The sequence below is a fragment of the Abramis brama genome, assembly GCF_963993115.1.
Source record: "Abramis brama genome assembly, chromosome: 9".
Lineage (NCBI taxonomy): Eukaryota > Metazoa > Chordata > Actinopteri > Cypriniformes > Leuciscidae > Abramis > Abramis brama.
Window position 1 is genome coordinate 15,406,149 of NC_139971.1, and position 17,672 is coordinate 15,423,820.

General features: G+C 36.9%; 1 protein-coding gene across 1 annotated transcript in view; it reads left to right on the forward strand.

Annotated features, from left to right (window-relative positions):
- The first annotated feature begins 561 nt into the window (after positions 1 to 561).
- The window catches only part of drc4 (dynein regulatory complex subunit 4), a 65,635-nt gene continuing 48,524 nt past the window's right edge, over positions 562 to 17,672 (forward strand). Inside the window, exons 1-4 of the mRNA XM_084123920.1 lie at positions 562 to 666; positions 1,043 to 1,135; positions 3,003 to 3,200; positions 3,307 to 3,513. Coding sequence (XP_083980046.1) covers positions 664 to 666; positions 1,043 to 1,135; positions 3,003 to 3,200; positions 3,307 to 3,513 — 501 coding nt within the window. The 5' untranslated portion in view covers positions 562 to 663. The remainder of the gene's footprint in view (positions 667 to 1,042; positions 1,136 to 3,002; positions 3,201 to 3,306; positions 3,514 to 17,672) is intronic.

Here is a 17,672-nt window from a genome sequence, read left to right on the forward strand (position 1 = left end):
CTAAGCTGAGGAAAACGCCAAACCAGCCCCGAAAGAAGAAGACATTTGAAGCCGCGCTATAGAAATGTGTACGTAGGTACCACATTCGACTGCTCCAGACACGTCGGCGCACCCGACATCTTGGAACGGTCAGCGTGTCGTCATTCACAGTAAGAACAAAGACTTTAAGGGACTTTGAAAATAATCATTGCGCAGCATTTGGTTGTGAAACCGCCAATATTTAAATTCCCGAAGAAATGGGATAACCTTTCACAGGTGAGAATATTAGTTTGTGTTTTTATAGTATTATTCATGTTAATATATGTAATATATGTTTCTCAGTATTACAGTTTTACTATGGTACTTTTTTAATCATTTTACTTTTACTATGGTAACTTTTTAATGTCGTGTTAGTTTAGCAAAAATCATCTGCTGAAGTTTATTGCAGATATAGATATTCGTCTAACTGCGGTTGCAGACATGCTTTGACCGTTCCAATATGGCGGACGGCAGCGGCCCATTAATCGTGTCCCTAACCATTAATGAGGTTTCTATGTATATAACTCTATGAGCCTAGCTCTCATGTTGCTAGGAAACCATTGTTGAGTAGTAGTAGCAGCAGCAGCTTGTGAAACAACAAGTCACTTTATTTTCATTTTAGGGGTGATAACGCGTTCACAAATAATGGTAAGCAAGTATTAAATAATAATGAAATTGGACTTATGAAATCGTTCATTTATTGTCAAAAGAAATTTAACCGGGGATAGATAAAAGCTTAGTATCGCTGTTGTTGTGGGTGAGACGCTAGCTCATCGGCTAAGTTAATACAGAAGCCAAAGTCTGATCATGTGTTTAGTGCAAATTGCATTTCCGCAAATTAAAATGTATCCCCTGCAATATATTGATTTTGAGACGTCAACCCATTAATAGTATATAACTATGTTTATAAAATGTGGAAATTTATTGTGCCATGCACTATAGACATTTACAGTATCTAGGCTAATAACGTTACAAGAGACCTCTCCTTTTTTGAACTTTACCCGTTTATCTGTTCATATTCCAGCCGCCAAAGAAAAAATCTTCCAACAAGTCCCCAAAGGGCAGAACTCCAACAGTAGTGGATGGCTTGTCCACAGACGAGATGTCCAAAGAGCAGGTGTGATTTTCTCATATTTAGAGTTGTTATTCTCTGGAAAAAAGAAAGAAAAAATATATATATTTTGATATTTACCAACTAGGACATTAGTATTATATATATATATATATATATATATATATATATATAATACTAATGTATTTTACTATAATATATTATATATACTATATATATAATACTAGGACATTAGTATTATATATATATATATATATATATATATATATATATATATATATATAATACTAATGTATTTTACTATAATATATTATATATACTATCTCTCTATCTCTCTATAAATTACAGAAATGTCTGTGTGTCTGTCTGTCTGTGTGTCTGTTAACCACATATCTCTCGAACCGTTAGTCCGATGGATTTCAAACTTGACAGGTGTCTCGCTACGGTCACGAGTAAGTGCAGTGCCAAGTTTGACGTTGTTTGGATGAGAAATGCTAAAGATATCGTTAAATATATCATTTTTAAAAGGTTGTGGTTTAAAAATAAACAATCTGACATTAGAGGGTTGTATCGTTCAAAGCATGCTCTGGTTCAAAGAAGCCCCAAGAAGGTTGTGGTTTAAAAATAAACATTCTGACATAAACACTCTGTCAGCTACACTGTTTACTAAACACACACAAAAACTGATTTTGCACGGGCACTAGTATTATATATATATATATAATACTAATGTATTTTACTATAATATATTATATATACTATATATATAATACTAGGACATTAGTATTATATATATATATATATATATATATATATATATATATATATAATACTAATGTATTTTACTATAATATATTATATATACTATCTCTCTATAAATTACAGAAACGTCTGTCTGTCTGTGTGTCTGTCTGTCTGTGTGTCTGTTAACCACATATCTCTCGAACCGTTAGTCCGATGGATTTCAAACTTGACAGGTGTCTCGCTACGGTCACGAGTAAGTGCAGTGCCAAGTTTGACGTTGTTTGGATGAGAAATGCTAAAGATATCGTTAAATATATCATTTTTAAAAGGTTGTGGTTTAAAAATAAACAATCTGACATTAGAGGGTTGTATCGTTCAAAGAAGCCCCAAGAAGGTTGTGGTTTAAAAATAAACATTCTGACATAAACACTCTGTCAGCTACACTGTTTACTAAACACACACAAAAACTGATTTTGCACGGGCACTTTGCACTGCTCCCTGACACGACAGATCTGGATGTAATTCATGTTCATTTGTGGATGTAAACTGAATCTGTAAGTCAGCTATGCTGTTTACTTCTGAATATTATATTTCATTCTGGTGCGCTTAACGTTATCGCTACTGTGTAATAGTAGCCTATGCTATTCACCAACTAAACATATCCTATTTAATGCGATCACAGTCTCTTTCACGGGCATCATTTGTAGTTGCCTATTCACAAGCTGTTTGCTCAAGCATAGCGTTTTCTTAAATATATTGGTAAAAGAAGCACTTAGAAGGTTGTGGTTTAAAAATAAACATTCTGACATAAACACTTTGTCAGCTACACTGTTTACTTCTGAATATTATATTTTATTCACAGCCATCATTTGTAGTAACATAGCCTGCTCCCTGAATTCAATGCGTTCACAGTCTCTTTCACGGGCACCAAACCAACAATTACTAAAAACACACAAAAAACTGATTGTGCATGGGCATTTTGCACTAGTATATATAATACTAGGACATTAGTATTATATATATATATAATACTAATGTCCTAGTTGGTCAGGCAATAAGAAAATTAAGAAAACAAGCACACTTTGTTGATGACAGCCATGTTATTTTTTATTTTATTTTACCAATCTGCCTGGAACCCCAATCTACAAAACTTATGGGTGTTTTGTAGTTGGAGGAGCACATTGTGCGTCTGCGAGAGGAGCTGGACAGAGAACGAGAGGAACGCAACTATTTCCAGCTAGAGAGGGACAAAATCCACACATTTTGGGAAATCACCAGAAGACATCTGGAAGAGAATAAGTGCGAGCTGAGAAACAGAGAGCGTGATCTGGAGGAGGCTGAGGAGCGCCATCAAGTGGAAATTAAGGTATTGAGAAGAGTCCTGTGGTGATGTCAAAGTAATTTTCCCCTAAATTAATTGCATGTGGGCTTATAATTAACACTTTGTGTGACATGAATCTGTTGTTGTTCAGGTTTATAAGCAGAAGGTGAAGCACTTACTGTATGAACAGCAGAACATGCTTTCTGAGCTGAAGGCTGAAAGTGCTGTCAGCACAAAACAGCTGCAGAAGGAGAACGATGTCCTCGAGAATCATCTGCAGAATGACATGCGCAACTTGAAAGTTTACTTAAAAGAGCAGGAGCTGTCCAGTGAGAATGTGCTCAAGAGCATTCATCTGGTATGTGCATGATTATAATATGATATAATCAGGGTGCGAATTACACAGTGACTGACTACCTTACAATGCAACTAGGCTTATATTAGGGGTGTGATGATGCACTTAGCTAACAAGATGATAGATGATATTGGGTTCAAGAGAAGACATTTTTAACTAAGAAACATTATATTTAAGAAATATATAAATATTCAATGACAAAAATGTCTGGAAAAATAGTTTTTTATTCGACTGAAAGTCACAAAATGCAAAGCAATGCAGGTGCATTTTACTTCTCATTTAACTAATCTAGGGCTGTCACTAACAAAAAAAATTGTTATCGAGTTATTAAATTGAGTAGTTAATTAAGTAATCAGATAATAATTTTTGTGGTAATAAAAATAGACCTAAGTGAATACCCATTAAAATGACTCAAAATACATATATAATAAGAAAGAGGCAGTAATAATTGGTTTACATAAAATATCAAAAGCAAGTAATTTTATGATTTTATTGAACAACACTGTTAAAATAAATAATATAATATACATTAGGGGTGCACAGAAATGAAAAATAAAGATCAAATACACTAATTACAAGCATAGATAAATACAGTATAACAAAGTTACAAATAAAGTAAGGTCTAACTGTAGTAGGCCTGCCCCCTAATAGTCGACATTAGTCGAGGAGAAGAGGCTTCACCAAGAGGAAATCAAGATTTTATTAGTCAGTTAGTCGTTGAAAAAAAAACTCCACAGGAAGTGGTGAAGTCACACAGTCCGTGAGGGAACGATTCTTAACGGCAGGTCCTTGTGGTAATTACAATATTTTGGACAGGAAATCCAAATGTTCATCTATCATTCATCAACCTCAAATATGGCTTATCATTTGAAACATGTAAGTAGTAGCAACTTTACATAGCCGTTCGCTCTAACGTTAACCTAGATAATGTGCGCTATTATTAGGTGCATTTCCAAGTGTTCATGGATCGAGTGTGGAAAGCAACTACATGTCATCCTTACTGCATGACATGGAGGCGCCGGCACAATCACTTGCATTTTTTATTTACTTAAAATGCTCCGTCATTTTTGATCACACTACTGCGGAGATGACGAGTCAGCTTCGTCAACTTCATCTTTGCAGCCGATACTGACACAGAAAACTAGTTTATTAATAAACAATTAAAATGTCTCCTTCCTTTTTTTTCTGACACATTCATAATCATTACTCTTGGTTGCCAGTGCTTTGCGGCAAGCTTTATGCGTGCGCTTTGAGCGCGGAATAGGCCGATCTGCCCCCCAGTAATTAAATTAATATAAATGTGCGATTAGTCGACTAATGGCTTAAATGAACGCCTACTAGTCGACTAGAAAATCTTTAGTCCCTAAACTGTAGTGTATTCAGGTACAGACATGTAATAATTAGGCCTAAATGGGACCTAACACTATTGTGTTCAAATTTATAAATGTATAAAGTAATCCAGTATTTTGTTGAGGGGTATCAAAATGACAATTTTCACCTTAGATTTGGAGCCAAAAAATATCATTTTTCCAAAGTTTGCATGCCTTTAACAATATGGACTGTTTCAAAGCAGTGATAATAGGAAATTAAAGTAACAGATATTGTTTTGGCTTTACAGCAGCTCCAGAATAAAGTTATTTATTTAAGTTAATTATTTTATCTCTGCGCAAGCTCTAAAAATGCAAACCTGTAAAAACGCTGACAGCGTGCACATGTGTATTACGTGTTTAGTCTATAGGTATGCGCGTTTGAATATATATGTGCGCAGGCGTGTAGTCTTTCTTTACAAATTGACCTCAACAAATGATTTGTCTGGCCTTAAAATATATAATACAGAATTATTTATCGCTTCCGAGTAGCCATGTGAACCGGAACTATTTTGACAACGTTTTATCTGTACAGAGGTAAAGGGAAGGAGAAGGGGCCTTCACGGGAGAGACTAGTTGACACTTCAGGACTGCGTTGTCGTCGTGTCCAGGCACAGGTCCTTCATCAGATCTGGATGCGGCCTGGATACGGCGGACTGCTATAAACCTCGGGATAAACAGAGAGACTAATATTAGCGTAGATGCCATTCTTCTTTTGATGAAACGAGTACATCAGGATTTATGGGGAGTTTTCCCGGTTCCGGCTGACCTAATCTATGCAGCCTAACATTGAATTATAGAAGTTTATAATGTGTTATGTGTATGCTAGGTCAAAGAGATCCATAGCCATGGCAAACTGCACAACAGGGTAAAAGGGGGCTTGGCATCAGTGCTTTTGAGGCACAGCATAGGCACATTTGATGTGACTTAAAATGTAATTCATGTAAAAAAAAAAAAAAAGGACTGCTATTTTCAGAGGAAGTTTTGAGGTTTGGGGTCAGAGTGCACTTATGTCTCAAAATATTTCAAAATAATTACAGCTAAAACAATTACAGTTGTGGATTGTGTATGCCTTAGAGCTGCCCGATTCTGGATAAATTGAGAATCAACATACACAACAACACTTTTCCACCAACATTGTTCAGATGCAGGTTCCAGGCAAACTCTCCAACTTTCCACCTGCTTCCACTGCATGAAAGGGGGTTACTTATAAAACTGTGTGTTAATGATTTCAGTTTGAATGCCTTTCCAGCAAGTAGGGCTGCAACAACTAATCGATAATTATCAATAAAGAAAATCATCGGCAACGAATGTCATGATCGATTAGTCGCGTCTGCCCACCATGCAAATTTACAGCACTGAATAATGCATTTTAATGCAGAGAACCAGAACATACAAAATTATAAGCATACATCACATAATATCAACCACAAAAATAATAAAGGAGACAACAGCAAAAAAGAAAAGGGGTATAAATAAAGTATAGTATAAAGTATAGAAAAAAGTATAAATAAATAAATTCAGAAGAAAGAGAAAAAAGAGAGAGAGAGGGCCATTACATCACATAAAGATCAGAGGCAGAGCAAATCCTAACAGTCCTTGTAGCTTATTAGTAGATACTGAAATCACAGTTAAATGATATTCCATTTCTTTTAAGAAGACAGAGAAGATAAGTTTACAGTTTGAAAGTATGCATTTGTGAATATAAAATTTGCTTAGGAAAATAATGAAATTAATACCAAAACAGATTTGTGTGTGTGTGTGTGTGTGTGTGTGTGTGTGTGTGTGAGGTCAAAATATCCAAATATAATGTTTCTCATATGTATTGAGAAGCCTGGCAAAATCTTACACCTTTTACTATATTTTATATTACTATCATTTTACTATCACTTACACACAGTCATTCCAAAGCTTCTGAGTGTATTGACATGACCAAAATAAATGAACCACTCTTTGATCAGAATTCAAACAAAAAGAGCATATTTGCTCAATGTCAGCTTTAAATCTTTGTATAAATTTCTTAACAGGATAGAACCTGTGTATGAGCTTAAAGGAAATTTCTTTCACTTTATTTGTGAGAAAGAACAATGTAAAGACTAGATTTGTTTCCAATTATTAACAAACAAATTTTTCCAAAAGGAAATTACAGGTAAAACAGAAATCAATTTTTAGGAAACAAAGATCTTTGGAAAGAAATTCTGAATATCTGAACAAAAGACAATTATTAAACAACTGCTCCATCAAAAATAAACCATTACTGAACCAATTATCATAAAACAGAGATTTATTCTTGAATAAGATGTTCTTGTTGTTCCAAATAAAACATCTCTGTGGTGAAAAGTTATGTTTATAAATTAGTGCCCATGCTAAGAGAACCTGGCGATGATAATTGGAAAGTTTGATAGGGAGTTTGGATATATCATAATTACACATTAAGAGAAAATGAATGCCAGCAAGTTGTGAAAAAACAAGTTGAGGAAAAGCATTCAAAATAGAAGATGGTTTGGCTAGGAATTGATTCAGCCAATTAATTTTAAATGTATTGTTGAGGAAATCAAAAAAAAAATATTATTAAGAGAGAGTTTATTATAAGAGTTTAATATGACTGATTTTCTCATATAATTATCCTTTTTCTCCTTAAAATTTTTATTAAAAACTCATTAATTAATGTAGACGTGGGCTTATCCACAAAAAGAGACTGAGCTGCATAGGCCAAACAATACCGACCCTCTGCCTTAGTGAGCAGTATTCTGCCTTTTATGGACAGATCCCTTTGTAACCAGCAATTGCATTTTTTGTTTTTTGGTAATAATCAAGTGTAGCGTTAGTTCTGGCAGGTCACGTTAGTCAAGCTCGCATCAGCTGACTCTCAGCTGATCCATGTCTACCTATAGGAATACAACGCCTATCATTGTATTCATATATAAGCTCCTTCAGTATTATCAGAAGCTATCGCGTTTCTCAGGAGCTAATCATCCTTCTCCATTCCCAGCTCCTCCTCTCGTCCAGTCAGGATTTGGCATTTTGATTCCCCTGAATGAGTTAATGATATCTGCAATACATTTTTGTTGGTTCAGTTCTGTTTACCCTAAGGGGGGTTATTGCTGCTCTCCCTGCTCTTAACCATGCTAGGCTGCATGGATGCACAGGGAGTTCTTGCCCAGAACAGAACCATACCGCCAATCCAAACTATATGCTAATTGTCATCGTATTTGACGATAGTGGTCCTGACAGAAATAGGTTTGAAGTTTGCTGAACACCTTTATTCATCTTTAGTCATTTGTATACCAAGATATGTTACCCTATATTTTTAACAGCAATATCTTCAATTAAAGTAAAATAAAAAAAATTAATTGGTAACCATTCGCATCTATCTATAAATTACAGAAACGTCTGTCTGTCTGTCTGTGTGTGTGTCTGTTAACCACATATCTCTCGAACCGTTAGTCCGATGGATTTCAAACTTGACAGGTGTCTCGCTACGGGCACGAGTAAGTGCAGTGCCAAGTTTGACGTTGTTTGGATGAGAAATGCTAAAGATATCGTTAAATATATCATTTTTAAAAGGTTGTGGTTTAAAAATAAACATTCTGACATTAGAGGGTTGTATCGGTCAAAGAAGCCCCAAGAAGGTTGTGGTTTAAATATAAACATTCTGACATAAACACTCTGTCAGCTACACTGTTTACTTCTGAATATTATAGTTTGGTTCCAGAACGTGATAAATCCATCTATCTATAAATTACAGGAACGTCTGTCTGTCTGTCTGTGTGTCTGTCTGTATGTCTGTCTGTATGTCTGTTAACCGCATATCTCTCGAACCGTTAGTCCGATGGATTTCAAATTCGACAGGTGTCTTGCCACGGGCACGAGTAAGTGCAGTGCCAAGTTTGACATTGTTTGGATGAGAAATGCTAAAGATATCGTTAAATATATCATTTTTAAAAGGTTGTGGTTTAAAAATAAACATTCTGACATTAGAGGGTTGTATCGGTCAAAGAAGCCCCAAGAAGGTTGTGGTTTAAAAATAAACATTCTGACATAAACACTCAGTCAGCTACACTGTTTACTTCTGAATATTATAGTTTGGTTCCAGAACGTGATAAATCCATTTTGATTAATTTGAGTAAAAATGTGTTTTCTTTACAAAGAAAGTGGCAAGATGAAAACCACTATTTTCTGTTTCAAACTTTCACATAGCATCTTTAGGTTATAATATCAGAAAAAATCCAGATTTGGATTTTCAAAGATCTATTATAAAAACAGATTATTTTTCCCCAAAAATGCAATAAATTCATGACACTTTTTTTTCAAAATGATATCATATTGAAACTGTTGAAATCAGCCATCACTAAGAAATATCTCCTGAACTTTTTTGATGGCGATCAGCTCACAAAAACTGATTTTGCACGGGCACTTTGCACTGCTCCCTGAATCGACGCGCTTTTTCATTTGTGGATGTTAACTGAATCTGTAAGTCAGCTATGCTGTTTACTTCTGAATATTATATTTCATTCTGGTGCGCTTAAAGTTATCGCTACTGTGTAATAGTAGCCTATGCTATTCACCAGCTAAACATATTCAATGTGTTCACAGTCTCTTTCACGGGCATCATTTGTAGTAGCCTATTCACAAACTGTTTCCTCAAGCATAGCGTTTTCTCGGAGTTCACTGTGTGCTTTCTACCATGCACAAATAAAAACGTCACTGAACTTTTGCTGTGTAATTGTAACAATGAGCACTCAAACATACCAAACCAACAATTACTAAAAACACACTCAAAAACTGATTTTGCACGGGCATTTTGCACTAGCACTTAGAAGGTTGTGGTATACATAAACACTCAGTCAGCTACACTGTTTACTTCTGAATATTATAGTTTATTCACAGCCATCATTTGTAGTAACCTAGCCTGCACCCTGAATTCAATGCATTCACAGTCTCTTTCACGGGCACCAAACCAACAATTACTAAAAACACACACAAAAACTGATTTTTCACAGGCATTTTGCACTAGTTTTGATTAATTTGAGTAAAAATGTGTTTTCTTTACCAAGAAAGTGGCAAGATGAAAACGACTATTTTCTGTTTCAAACTTTCACATAGCATCTTTAGGTTATAATAACATAAAAAATTCAAATCCAGATTTTGATTTTCAAAGATCTATTATAAAAACTGATTATTTTTCCCCAAAAATGCAATAAATTCATGACACTTTTTTTTTCAAAATGCAGTTAATCCATTGAATCAATATAAAAGTTATTTTTTATCATATTGAAACTGTTGAAATCAGCCATCGCTAAGAAATATCTCCTGAACTTTTTTGACGGCGATCAGCTCACAAAAACTGATTTTGCACGGGCACTTTGCACTGCTCCCTGAATCGACGCGCTTATTCATTTGTGGATGTTAACTGAATCTGTAAGTCAGCTATGCTGTTTACTTCTGAATATTATATTTCATTCTGGTGCACTTAACGTTATCGCTACTGTGTAATAGTAGCCTATGCTATTCACCAACTAAACATATCCTATTCAATGCGTTCACAGTCTCTTTCACGGGCATCATTTGTAGTAGCCTATTCACAAACTGTTTGCTCAAGCATAGCGTTTTCTCAGAGTTCACTGTGTGCTTTCTACCATGCACAAATAAAAATGTCACTGAACATTTGCTGTGTAATTGTACCAATGAGCACTCAAACACACCAAACCAACAATTACTAAAAAGACACACAAAAACTGATTGTGCACGGGCATTTTGCACTAGTTTATTAAAATTTAGATTTAGTCCAGAGGCTTCAGAAAAGGACTGAAGAACACCCAAGCTGCTGGAATTTGTGACGAATCATTCAAGAATAAAGCTGTGTCGTCCTCTAATTGACTAATTTTTATTTTAAAGTGTTGCCAATTGTGATACCCTTTAAAGGAATACTATTGATATATGTGCTAAGGAACTGTTTTGCAATTAGGAATAGGTAAGGGGAAACTGAACATCCTTGTCAAACTCCTCGTTTTAAAAAGAATCTAGGTGAAGTACCATTACTTAGTTTGATTGAGCTGTTTACGTTTATGTATAGCATTTGGACCATCCTGCAAAAGGAGTCACCAAAGGCAATTTTAAGAGCCTAAAATAAAAATGTGTGTTCCAATGTGTTTTTGTAATAATCAAAAAAAAAAAAAATCATTTCATTTACAATTAGTAATTTACAATTATTCAATTCATTCTGAATAGTCTAACATATCTAGCGCTAACCGTATATTATTAGAAATGTGTCTTTTCTGCATAAATCATGACTGAGATACTTTTAGGGTCATGACTAATATTACCGTTAATCATTCGTTTTTGAAATTGGTTGTTTTTAGCTTGCTGTCTTTCCATTCTGAAAAAAAGAGTTTTGTTCACCCTCTTTAATCCATTTTCTGGGCGATCTAATGAACGCCCCTTTATCTTTATGTTTATATGTTTTCTAATTTGCACTGTAAGTGTTGTAGCAAATTCTAAGTCCTCAAATCGGGTCTCGAAGAAATCTCTCAAGAGTCGAAGTTCCAGGTGTCAGAAGAAGTAACTTTATTGACAAGCAACAAAGTGAGATGCAGCTGTTCATCTGATCTGCAATGGTCAGAACCTCAGGTTTTATACCTTTTCTTATCACTAGGTAGCCAATCAGCTATCGAGATCTCGCTACCGTTAGCATCATCTTTCCCGGAGACATTATTCTATTGGTGGAAAAATCTTTGGTCATACGCATTTTCTAGAACATCTTTGGTCACATGATTCAATGCACCTGCAGTGTTGTCATACCATCCATCATTTTTAATTGACGTTTTTAGTACCATCTTATCAGCTACCCATACACATCTTCTCTCTGAGCTTGTTAGGTACTCTTTCATCCTCACAGACCACTTGACCTAATTTGACCTGATGTATCCTGATTTAACCTGGGTTCTGACTGAGACACAGAAATACATACTTTTACATGAGGCAAAGGAAAATCTCCAACACATCCCCCCTTTGGGACTTATTCTAGTCCCACCTTCGTGTTTGTCCCAGAATGTATCTTCATGCGCAAGCCTCCTTCCGTTATCTATCAATCATGGGCAAAAATAGACCATCCGCCTTTCTTATCAATAGGCTTTTGTCACAAAGGTACACTCTGGAGGAATAGTGAGACCAAACATCTCCGCCCCCCTTTGACTAGAGCGGAGTAAAAGATCTCACCTTCCTTTTCTATTATCATTCTTGAGGGAGAGATGAGCATCTGTTATCCAGTTTTAATCAACATTTCTTAGGCCCTGTCCCAAATGGCGCACTTCATGCGGACTTTAGGTCTCGTGGACTTGAATTGCGCGTGCTCGCTGAGTCTACGAGTCCGTAGGCCGTCCCATTCAGCATTTTACCGCTCTGAAGTGTGCTCAGCAGCGCCCCCTTTGTACCCTTGAAGCGGTCTTCCGCGAAGCCCGCATAGAAGCAGGCTCCACGCACTTTAACTACCCAGGAATCCTTGCGAAAGGCCAATCAGACAACAGATGGGACGAGATTTCACTCACGGATAATTGTTGACATGGCTGAGAAGAAAATATTACGGTTTTTATGACCTAAATGTACATTTTACCAGTTGTTACCTACAGTTTATACAAACATTATGGTCATCGACCAGTGGTTGATGTCTCAAACATAATAATAGCGCGTTTAATAATACGATCGTGTTATGATTCATTAAATAAATAGTACCGAATGTCAGGGCTTTACTGAGTCATATGTAAACATAGTATGAATATTGAAACCTGTAAATTGAAAAAAATATGTTTAAATTATGTTTTAAAATTGTAATCTTAGTTCAAATGGAACATTATGTAGCCTATTATTATGTACAACTGTATACATCATTTAAATAAGCATGATATATATATTGTTTAATGCCCAGGTGATATGCACAATATCAAAATATAGAACTGTAAAATTAGGATGTGTAGTTGACATGCAGATAAGACATCGGAGCGCAAAAATGTGATTTCTCCTGTCCAACAACAACCAGGCCGTTATTTCCGGCGTGCCGATCGAGTCTGTCCCAAAAATACCTCTCAATGGGTCTCATTCATGAAACACGAGCAGAACGAATTTTTGTGTAAATCGTGTGTAAAGTGGTTCTGGCGTAAATTTTCGGATTCATTAAAATGTTCGTATTTCCCAAATGTTAGTTGGTACGAAAGAAATCTACACCTGCTCCCAGCCACGCGTAAATAGTACGTTTAACATCCGAACGTTTTGCTCATTAATAAACTGCATTTTAATTCAACGTAATCGGGTACATATTTACACAGCATTTTGAAAAAGTATTATATATAGTAATTACATACGGTTTTTCTTTTTACTTGTATTACGAGAGCCAGTAATAGCATCTGCAAAAGGAACACAAGTCCACAAGTTTTTTTTATTTTTTTATATTCAAGCTGTTTTTTTGTTTTGTTTTTTTTTACAAGTCCGCAAGTTACAAGTGTTGCAGTCAAGCTTCATGTCGAACCATTTTCTTTTCACTTCTGGGACTGTTCGATTAAAAGATGAAACTCCATTAACTGCATCTGTAATATGCTGCCAAGCATTTTTACCTAAAGCATGTAGCCTATTACCTAAAAAAATCCTTTTTTTTTAGGACCTGATACGCCACTATGTACGCTTGAAAATAAAATGTGGCGTTTTGAATGAACTTCTGATAATAAAACTTCAATTTCTGCATCTGAGAAATTTCTCTTCTTCATTCGCTTTTTTTTTTTTTTCTTCCAAAATTATACATGTAATAATACAATAGCATTCGCTTTTGAGAAGACATGTTGAAATCCTTCGTTTCGTGTCATAATATGATGCCCATATATAGCTGTCAGTCGGTTTTAATTGGCGGGATTTATGGTAATTGAGAATGAGCGTGCACGCGCGTCCCATTTACGAGTGATTGGAATTCATTAACCCACACACACATTTCACTATCAAATCTGACGTTTACGAAGTATTTGTGAATCAGGAGAAGAATTTTCGGGAATGTCTCTTTACGCGCAAATCACTCACATATTTACTCGTATATTTACGAATGTTTCATGAATGAGACCCATTGCTCCCATGGACTCGCGCCAAGGGCCCTATTAGGTCTGCACTACATGACGTCACCAAAGTGTGGACTCTGAGGAAGTCCACAAGTCCGGAGTGTGCCATTTGGGACAGGGCCTTAGTGTACAGACTTGAAGGTAGAGTTGTCCCACGGTGCCAGAGGAACTGCACAGGCGCTTCCGGTGGCCTGGAGTGCTATCTGGGTTGCTCCATCGTTGCCAGAGGTGCCCTGGTCCTGCCTAGGGCGCTATCTGGTGTTGGAGCAGACAGCGGGTTTTTAAACCACCAGTTGAGTCTGCCCTTGCTGGTCCGGCAATCGGTGACCGCGCTTGTAATTAATTCCTCTTTTGCCCCGTAAGGCAGTCCAGTTGCCTAAGGCATTTACTTCACATTTATTTCATAAAGAAAACTTTAAAATATTAAAAATAACTTTTTTATAAAGTGATTAAAAAATGATTAAAAAGTAATAAAAACATTCTGATCTTTTCCCTTTGTATCTGGTTGCATTACCTCGTACCACGGGCAATGACCTGCTTTAAACCTTGTATCGTCCCCTCTCATTCACATATTCATATTTTGTGAACAATTAGTGTGATTATATAAAATATGCTCAGTAGGATTATATGTAAAAATATATGTAGGATTATATGTAAGAATATATGTAGGAATATACTCTGGAAGGAGCCCTTGTTTCAAAACAAAACAAAAAAATAAAAAAAATAAAAAATAACCCCTCTAACTAACTCCCTACTCTATCCATTTTCTAATGATCTACCTAATTTTACCCAAAAAATAAAATACACAGTGGGGCTACCTCCCTTTCTATCAAAAACAGTGTCAAATAGTGAAAATCAATAATCAGAAAATAAAAGTAACAAGGCACTCTCTTCTTTACTCCTTCATCAGTACTGTTCACAGGAAGTCATCCAACTCGTCCAGACCTGGCCCAATAGGGTACACTCCTGAGTTTGTGCACCCGATGTCAATTCCCGAACGTTTGACTGACACATTAATCATCTGTTTGGCAGCTGCGCTGGCTATCATAGATCTGAGGAAAGGCACAACACAACAGAACAGCAAAAAGAAAACAACAACAACCACAACTATTATCATTCCCACCTTAATGAACCATTCCTTCCAGGAACCAAACAAAGAGTCTAACCAGTATCCAATGTTTCTGTCTCTTCCCGCATTTTCAGTAACCTCTTGTCTTAGTTGCTTCAGTTTCTTCATGGCTCTAGTAAAAGCTCCATCAGGGGCTGTATTATTTGGAATAAAGGTACAACAATCAGCTCCAAACATCACACATACTCCTCCTTTTTCTGCCAGTAGCCAATCCAGAGCTTGCCTGTTTTGCCATGTCATTTTGCTAGTATACCTTAATTGATGGCCTAAGGCATCAAGTGCGTCGTCTGTGTAATTAATGAATCTCTGTTGGTTATAATAAATGTAATTAATCCATTCTTGATTCTTATTTGGTAATATCCACACAAATATGGATTCCCAGCCTGCTGCTACCTCATCTCTGGCTTTAAATTCATGGGGTATCCCTCTTGGTTGTCCTATGGAATCTATTGTTACTTTAGGGTCTGGGGTATACGCTCTTTTAACTCTGCGTTTTTGTTTGTTGATGCTCTCCAGGTCTTTTGTTTCATTGAGATCCCAGTCTATAATCCCAACTTCCTGAGCCAGTCTTACTCTGACACAGAGTCCTTTCCAATCGACTAAGGTGGCTCTCAGTCTTCCACCTCCACACAACCAAAAGTAATCAGCTATTGCTTCATTTTGACTTTCAAAGGGTTCTATTAAAGGAAAGGTCAATGAAGCGTTCTTACAGTTGTCTTTAGCAGTCGTTACCGTCATGTTGTTGTTTACTGTTGCTGTGGCATATATTATGCTGAAAGATTTATACACATCTGGGTCATAATACATTTCTCGATCTAGATGCCATATTATTGAACACTTGCCCTGGAATTTCCCCATATTGTGCCGCCCCTTAGTCTTATTAAAACATTCATATTCAAATGATGTATCTAGTACATAGTTCTTTGGAGTTTCTCGTTTGGCTGGGTCTATTCTTACATCAAGTTTTTTGCATTCACTTCCCCACCCTTTCTGATTATAAAATTTATGGTAATATTGGCTGCCCAACATGGCTAGACATTCCGCTGGGCAATTTTGAGTTATTTGATCAGTTTGGTTGTCACAATACTGCGAATAGAATCTGGCACAGTCTACGTTGTCATACTGGTTTGGCACGATTGTTAACTTCTTCAAAGGCGAGGGTGAGCACAACACACAAGTACTCTTTGTCGTCTGTTTTACCGTGTATTCTGCCCACCTATACCATTCATTGTGATAAGCTGTATCCAATAGTTTCTCCTTTCTTAGTTCTAATTCAAAGTCATATTCAATTTTGGTATAGTTCTCATCAGTGGCCCAAGTCCATTTCAAATCTCTTTTTACATTGTGTCTGCTTCTCTTATTACCTTGAGTTGGTTCAGTCATGTTATGGTAACTCATCCCATTCAACATTGGAGAAGTCGATGTCGGGGAGATTGATGTCGGGGAAATCAATGCTGGGGAGATCAATGTCCTGAAGGTTGAGGTTAGCAAGCTCTTGCTGCTGGTGTGATTCTCTGGTGGAGGGCCCGGATTCAGGTGACTGTTCCTCTGGAGGCCTTGAGCTTGAGGCAACTGCTGCAGCAGATGTATCAATACTAGGATCAGTGTTAAGAGCTCTCTCACCTTCATGCTCTGGATCCTCTGGAAGGAGTGCATCATTCTGTATTGGCATTTCATCTCTTGGTCCAGTGTGCTCAGTTTCCCTAGAATGAGGTTCAGCAGCATTATTACCTTCTCCTTCAGCTCTTTGATCTTCTTGGGCATTCTGCTCTGTTTCCTCACTGCTCCCCTCTGAGCTATCTAGTTCCTCCCCCTGCTTTCTAGGCCTCAGTCTTGGGACCCTGGTGCAGTGGTTCAAGTGGTACCATATTGTGCTACCCTCTACCTGCACTGCTGTTGGTGTTGCTCTTACTACAGTATACGGTCCTTCTCTCCTGGGCTCATTCCACTTCCTCCTAAAGACCCTTAAATATACTTGGTCCCCAGGGACTACTGGACATGGAGTTTCCTCTTCTTCCCTGGGCCCCCTGTTTTGTTCCTGTGAATGAATAGCTTCATGTATAGCAGTCAATTGTCTCATATATGTCCTTAATTCCATCTGCAATTGTTCTAACGGCGGCCCTTCATACGGACCTCTCAGGTGGGGCACAGGCATGGGTCTGCCTGTTAACATTTCATGTGGAGTCAAGTTGGTGATTCTATTAGTTTGCATACGGTAGCTCATCAGGGCAAGAGGTAGCGCATCTACCCAGTTGAGTTTAGTGTCTGCACAGATTTAGTTGATTTTAGCCTTAAGCGTCCCATTAACCCTCTCAACCATCCCTTGCGCTTGCGGCCTGTAAATGCAACCGAGTCTTTGTTTTATTCTTAACTGTTGTATTACTGCTTTCACTGTCTTTTGGATAAATGCAGATCCATTGTCAGAACTAATCTGGGATGGAATACCAAATCTTGGAATGACTTCTCTGGTTAAGAACTTGATCACTGTCTGCGCTCCTTGTTCTGCTGAGGGTTCTGCTTCGACCCATCTACTAAATCTGTCTATTATAACTAACATATATCTTTTTCCCC